Source organism: Pithys albifrons, chromosome 1, assembly GCF_047495875.1.
Source record: "Pithys albifrons albifrons isolate INPA30051 chromosome 1, PitAlb_v1, whole genome shotgun sequence".
NCBI classification, from domain to species: domain Eukaryota; kingdom Metazoa; phylum Chordata; class Aves; order Passeriformes; family Thamnophilidae; genus Pithys; species Pithys albifrons.
This window is the reverse complement of record NC_092458.1, coordinates 113628983-113636593: the sequence shown is the minus strand read 5'-3', so window position 1 is coordinate 113636593 and position 7611 is coordinate 113628983. Positions and strand designations below refer to the sequence as shown.

Below are 7611 nucleotides of genomic sequence, written 5' to 3'. Positions count from 1 at the left end.
AGAAAAGACAGATATCATCTGTTACTTTCACTCCATTTCCTTAACAAACGAGCAACTTACCTTTATTTTTTCTCCCTTGTCCACATGAGGTCTGTTCTCCAACACCAGATTTCCATCCTCAGTTGCAGTGACTTCTCTGGGTATGAAGTTTTCCACAGAGCTCCAGTGTCTGAGACAGCCACTCTTCTCAGCACCCTCTGCCTCCAGAAACTTCTTTCCTCAACAGTTTTCTTCTCTCCTTTTCTAAATTTTCTTAACTGGATCCCTTCCAAGGCTTCTATACTTTGCTCTTCCTCAATAACTCCTCATCTTCTCCTTTAGAACAAACAGCCAACCCACCCACCCACCTCCTCACACTTTTCCTCTCCCCTCATGTTATTCTTTCTTTGCCCAAGTCTCTTCACTGTTACTGGTGGCTCAATTCCGTATTAATTCCCACTTCTCCTCCCTCACAAAATTCTCTTCATCTCTTCCAGTTGTTTCAGTTTTCCCATCTCCCTCTATTTCTGTGCTTTATATCCCTTCCCTGTGTCCCTACAGCTGCCTGCACTGTGAATCAGGACATCACAGTGTTGTGCTAATGCTTTTTCATTCAGTGTGGGGAATTCTTTTTGTTGATGTAAGCACAGTTTGGGAAGATTTTGTGATGAATGTGTGTTTTATGACACCAAGGTAATGAAGCCTCCAGTGCCCTCATCCTCTGATTTAGAGTTCTCCCAGCATTCTGTAATCTCCAGTGGAGCCTCAGCACCTGCCATCCTTGGCAAGAACTGCTCTCCACTGCTCCACCTTCTTTCCTTCCTTTTCCCTTCCCCACTGCCATCCAGAAATATGTGGACAAAAGGTAAAGCCCATTGCACAGCCTGAACTGCCTTCCTTCCCAAATAATTACTCCAACAAAGCAATGCACAGGACCTTTCAAATTCCTGTCCCTGTACACTGCATTTTGTCTTTTCTAAATCCAATGAAAATTAAAATCTATGTGCTGATGTTGCACAGAATGCAAACTCAGAGACCTGTCAGTGAAATGCAACTATTTCACCTGCATTACAAACTCAAGCATGGAAAATGGGATGTGGCATTATAAAACTGATGGAAAGAACTTTCCCTACTTAGGTGTGGGTTGCCCATGGATATGCAAGAACCAAGAGCCATGGGGTCCCAAAGGCACAGAACCCCAGTGCTCACTGTATTTGTCACTTCACAAACATTGCAAGAAAGAATACAAATGAAGGTTATAATTACAAGGTGACAAATCAACGGCAGCACAAAGAAAAAACCACAAAACTACTTAAAACAACCAAATCTTTTAATTAGAAAGCAACAAACATGCAAACAGCAGGTATAGAAATTTATTTGAACCAACGTTTTTACTATATAATGAAAGTTACTTTAAAACATTGATCCAAGCTCCCACATTTGCAGGTTAAGGAAAATATTGCACTTTGCATCTTCTAGCACCCCTCATACATGGCAAAACGTTGGAAAAACATTTTTGCTTATTTTAACTTGCACACTCTCCCCAAGTCATGCACACAGTCATTCAAAAACAGAAGGTTAGGTTATCCAAAAGCAATACCTTAGAATTGCACTAAAGCTCTGTAAGGAAAAATATAATTAATGTCTTATACAAATCCCATTGATGTCTTGGTGCTCACACACAACTGCCAGTTACTCCTCATCTTCATTTTCGTTCTCCTGACCAGATCCTTCTGATCTGTCACCTTCCAATCGGTCTGTAAACACAGAGATTCAGTCAAGTTTTCTTTTTTCTGGTAGCTATTTATAACCTACTGTCTCCCTGGGCTATTACAGAACAGGCAGTGGCTGTGGGTTATATGGTAGAGGAAAGTCTGCATGGACTGACAGCAGAGTGGGGAGAAATGTTACCACAAGAAAGGAGAAGAGCAGAAAAGCCCTCAACAATTTCCAGGCATAGAAGCAACATTTGTGTACAGAAGTAAAGGCCTCGTGGCTGCTGCCTGGCTGTCAGCACAGGAAGGATGAATGCAAGCAGTAAAATGAGATGGTGAATGCAAGGACTGAAGTGTGTTCTGGGGAGCTGGAACTAGAATAGCTCACTTAGAAATGTGAGTAGTCCTCAAACTGGGGGATCACTGGCTGTCACTGAATACAGCAGAAAAAGTACCTTTAGAAAAGGGCAAATACAGAAATGTGTGAGGGAACACGACTGGCTCAAGATCTCTCAAACAACATATACTGTCAGGGAAACACTTCACAGATTTTTGCTGGAATTGTTGTAACTCAAGTATAGGGCAGTTCTAGTATTTACTCCAAAGAGATAATAACAAATGAAGGAAAACCCAAACTGACATGGTTCCAGCAGTGTTGAGGTGCACTGGGGAGCTGGATACCTGGCACCCTCCTGCTCCCTAAAGCTCACAGAGCAGCAGGAGGTGGAAGAGGAGCAGCCGCTGCCACCAGGCAGAGCTTCCTTCCTGTATCACTGTGAGGCCACTGCTCTGCTCGGCCAGTGCCAGAGCCCCCATAGTCAGCATCCACAGCCACTTTCACTTCATCTACAGGTCTGTCAGCAGCTGTGTCAGGATGGATAGCATGGCAACATCTAAAAATACATTCTGATCTCTGTTTTGAGGTAAAAATTAACAGCTACAAAAACGTTGCAAGTCTCACACTGAAGAAGCAAAATTTCTAAGTTCTTCCATCAAGAGAACCTTGACCAACCCTTGAACCTTTCCCCCAAGCCCAAGTACAGCCACAGAGAGCTGAAGATCTTGGTGATTCCTCAGTCCATCTGCTGTTTCACAGACCAGTGTCATGGCCAAGCTGTTGAGAAGCCTCTCACCTGCTCTTATGTGATTCAACGAAGCCAACATTCGTAGCATAAAAGAAGCTGGAACAGTGATAGTGTTTCTCGTCTCTTCCAGCATCAATTCATTACGAGTTATAACCTGGAGGGAGGGAAGGGAAAAACCAGCACCAGAAATAAACACAAACTTGTACTGCATCAATATGGTTTGTACATACAAAGTTCCTGTGCAAAAAACATTTTACATAGTCCAAAATGACAATAAGGGACCGATATTTTAATAATTAGTGTTGAATACAGTTACTCAATTGTATGTGGTAAGAAAAGTCAGATGGTGGACTCTGCTACAGGTATCTATCTAATTGTCTGTCTAAGGAATGTTCTGGTAAGGTCATCATTCCCTTATCCACATGCATGGTGGGATATTAAGCTGAGCTACTAAGAAAAAACTTTTGAAATGAGTTCTTGCATGAAGCAAAGCAGAGTGGTGAGAGAAAGTGCTGTTCCAGATGGCAACTGCTGTAGAGAGTAAGTTCCAGCACCAGCACTGGCCAAGAATGTGGGAAGGAAAAGAGCTGAGGTTACCCTGAACTCCTACCTTCATGCTGCTTGAAACTTTTGGAGAAAATCCAAGGAACACAAGCAATTTTCTATCCCAGTGCAGGAACATTCTTCAGCTCCACAGCTCTTTCTAAACAGACCTACAGCTTGCCTCTAAATTACTTGAAAGAGCCAGTTCCTACTGTCTTAGTTTCAAGGGAAAAGATAAATCCACTGCTGAATACTTTGAGCTCTCTTGCCTCAGTCCTTCCTTGTGGTACTTCCTTGGCATCCTTTTTCCTTCCCTACTCAGTTCTCATCCCACACTGTAGCTTTGTCTCTCAGCTTTTCTAGGTATGTTAGCTAATCTTAACATGGTGAAAACTATTTTACTGCTATGAACATCTCCTGCCCTCAGGAGATCCTTCAATACAGAATTAAATTAAAATATAAAATAATGCAAAATTACAGACTGCACTGCAGTCAATTCTTCTGAAAGTTCCACCATTTTTGTTAAAGAAAAAATAATCAAACCTCTAAATATTTTGTTATTATTAAAATCAAGTGACAGAAGTAACAGCACAATAACTACTCTTAGCACATATTTATTTCTCAACCCAAAGGCTCCAAAACACATCAGACTAAAACTGTCATACAACATACCAAGAAGTGTCACTTCACTCAGTGTTCCCACTGCTAAAATGATGGGAAAGCTTCAAAACCCACAAGTATCACAGAATCATAGAATGGATTGGATTGGAAAAGACCTCCGAGATCATCAAGTCCAACCCTTGGTCCAACTCCACTCCCTTTACCAGATCATGGCACTCAGTGCCACGGCCAAGCTCAGTTTAAAAACCTCCAGGGATGGGGAATCCACCCCTCTCTGGGCAGCCCATTCCAATGCCTGAGCACTCTCTCTGCAAAGAATTTTTTTCTGCTCTCCAACTTCAATTTCCCCTGGCAGAGCTTGAGCCCATCGTGCCCCCTTGTCCTATTGCTGAGTGCCTGGGAGAAGAGACCAACCCCCACCTGGCCAGAACTTCCCTTCAGGAATGGTTTGGGGTTTTTTTCCAGGGAATGTGGAGTTGTGACAAAGGGTTGTGGGTTTCTGTTTAAAATGTGTATAGCACTACAACAGGGAAATAACAATTGGAAACACCCCCCTCTGCTGTGTCCCTGCTGCCCAAGAGATTTCACAGCAAGAACCCAACCTGCCCACCCCATAGCCAAATCTGCCCCACGACATTAAAGAGAAACATCCAACATTCTAATAAAGTGTGTTACGTAAGTCACTAACATGGTGATTCAGCAGTGGCTGTGTGTGCAGCCCAGGCCAGCTGCTACACCCAGTTATTGCTCTGGGGGCACAAAAACAACTGTTACATAATTTTTACATACAGACTTCTGTAACTAATTGGGCTTCCAATGTTTGCTTTATTCCATGAACTTCCCAATTTGCAATCTTAACCTTCACTCCCTTTTATGCCATTGAATATTTAATAGCATTGATTTTTGCACTCTCTGCTCCTCTGCATATCACTGTATTTCCTTCGGGTTTTCCTTCATTTATTTGTTAGAGACAGAGCTGATGAAATGCAGAGTTCCTCTGTGTGCTGCCAGGGCTATGAAAGTTAACTGCTCTGAAGGGCAGCATTAAACAACTCTGCTAATTCAGTATCAGTAATTTGTACAAAAGGCTTTTATAGCCTTAGAAGATGCAACATTCCTATGAAAAAGGAGGAAAGGTTCTTACCTCATCTGCAAGTTTTCTGTTAAAAATCTTGGATTCTTCCAATGGTGACCAGATTTTTATATCATAGTCAATACCCGAAGAGGCCAGAACTAGAAGTAACAGCAGTTCTAAATTAAGTGTGTTATGTCTTACATGAAGAAAACACATGCAAACATCAATAGCCTCCTTTATTAAATTAAAAAAAAGCAGCAGAACATGCAAAAGATAGAAGCAGAAAGTAAGAACAAACCCAGCCACTGTTAATGCATTTCTGTCTGGTAAGTATATACATACATTAATAACAAAGCCTTAGGATTTGTAGGCCCAGATACAAAGGCAGAACCGAGATAATTTAAAATGTATTTTAACATTTGATAATTTCAGTGTATTTCATGTAAACCTATTTGATAGTTAAATATGTGGATGTTCTTATAAACACTTACTAAAAATATAAAAGTTCAAGGCTTATCCAAGGCAGGACAGTATTCCACGTTTCCCCAAACTGTCCAAAAAAACCCCAGCTTCTTTTGGTATTATTGTAACAACTTTATTTGCTAATTTATTTATAGCTGACTCTTATATACAGCCATGTAAGCCATGAAAAAAGAAATAACACAAATACTTTCCCTGACTGTCAGAGGCTGCAGAATGGTTCAGATTTTCCAGCTACATCTGATTCCTGCTATTACTTTGGTCCCTTTTCTATAAAGATTTTCCTCTCAATACAAATTAATAGAATCTCTATGAATTTCATTCATTTTTCTGATCTCACAGAGCCAGTGAGATGGAGACACCCACTTCTCCCAGTTTTTTTAGAGCCAAGTAGAGCCCAGATTCCAACATAAATTCCCAAAGTGCTGCTGGCATTTCAGTGACCCCACATTTCCCTCATTAGTGCCACAGAAAACATTTGATGTATTGAGGGCAGCAAGAAATGGAGATTCTTCTTACAGCTGACAATATTCCTATAAATACTATGTCAGTAATAGTTTCATTTCAATACATTATTGAGTAAGGAGGGTTTTGAGGGCCAAAGGTCATTAGCAAAAGGCAAAATTAAAAGCAGTATTATTTAATTTATATGGTAAAAAATGAACCATATCTCATTAATCATTGCAATGCTCTACTGAGCACTGAGTTTAAGGCTGAGCCATAAACTAGAGACAAACTGAACATGCAGAGTGTGGGACAGGAAGCCCTTACTGGGGTCAAAGGGATGAGGCTGCAGACAGTTCACCACGTGATTATCGGCTTCCAGCAGCATGAGGTGCTCAGCAGTGTGTCTGTCCCAGATGAAAATGTGGCCACAGTCTGAACCACTCATGACAAAGTTGGAGCCCCAAAAGTTGGCTTCCTTTATCTGCAGTAAAAACAAAAATTACTTTGTAAGACCACCCAGGGAACAGCTCAGAGCACACTGCCCTTTCTGCAGTAACACTGCTGATGAAGGGAGAGCCCTAAAGGTGCAGAAACAAGGATCAAGACAACTAAAAGGAAACATTTATAGAAGAATGATTGAAAAAAAAAAGTTCAGAAGGTTAAAGATCTTCAGAGCAAAGTAGCTGCTAACAGAAAAAAAATAAAAATAAAAAAAAGTTAGGGCAAACTGAGAAGTTTGAAAATAAGTATCAGCAGATCTGCACTTCCTAAAGTGACAGGAATGATACTGGAGACAGGGATATATGAAATAATTTTTAGGAAGAGTTTGGTAAGTTAAATTTGTGTGACAGGCTAATCCCTGGGAGGATTTATGAAAAGTGGGTGGTGGGAATTAAGAGGGTCTGACAGACAAAAAAGGATCACAAAATCAAACTTAGGATATTTTTTCTCCTCCCCCTCTATAATAAATCGGATAAAAAGCAAGACCTCTCAGCCCAGTGCCAAAACTAAAGTTATGAATCGCTGAACAATGAAGGCATCCAGGCTGAAATGACCCTTCAGCCAACAGCAGGTAAAAGTAGAAGCCTCTCTCCCTGCCAGTGCAACCCATAATATTCCAGTTTTAATGACACTGCTTCCATTTGTTCCATCATTACTTTATTGATGTGTTTGAGCAGAATGTTTGGAATGGTCTGGCTGACATTTGTCTCATTATCAGAAGTGTTCCCATGTTATCAGCAAAGTGTACATGGCCAACATGGACTGTTTCAAATTTAATTTTTTTTTAATTACACATGTTGCTGTGCATGTGTTTAGAGTGAGGTAAAACTAATCTTGCAAAGGCAGTGAGTGGTTCTGGGAGTCCACTGTTCACACTGAAGGTCATCCTGGCATCTCGGGCCACTCTGTGGAATTTTACTTTGCCCTGACTAAATAAATAGCACCACACAATTTACATTAATTTTTAAATCACCTATCAGAAATCATAATTGGATGATATTTGGTTTTGGCCTACAGCTAAGCCCTCTATAGTGTTATTGTTAATGCAGTAGTTTGACCCTGGATTATAACTGGCTGTAATTAAACATTGAAGGAAGACTGCTCTGATTGGAGACCTGCACATTTGAAGAAGGAAATTGTCCAGCTCTGAGAATAACCTGGTCAT

General features: G+C 40.9%; 1 protein-coding gene across 4 annotated transcripts in view; it reads right to left on the bottom strand.

Annotated features, from left to right (window-relative positions):
• Positions 1–1291: 1291 nt before the first annotated feature.
• DCAF6 (DDB1 and CUL4 associated factor 6) overlaps positions 1292–7611 on the bottom strand; it is a 76163-nt gene continuing 69843 nt past the window's right edge. For all 4 annotated transcript variants that reach the window (XM_071564093.1, XM_071564103.1, XM_071564112.1 and 1 more), the window contains 4 exons: positions 6270–6426; positions 5088–5176; positions 2828–2933; positions 1292–1736 (listed from right to left, as the gene is read on the bottom strand). In XM_071564093.1, coding sequence (XP_071420194.1) covers positions 1672–1736; positions 2828–2933; positions 5088–5176; positions 6270–6426 — 417 coding nt within the window. In that variant the 3' untranslated portion in view covers positions 1292–1671. The remainder of the gene's footprint in view (positions 1737–2827; positions 2934–5087; positions 5177–6269; positions 6427–7611) is intronic.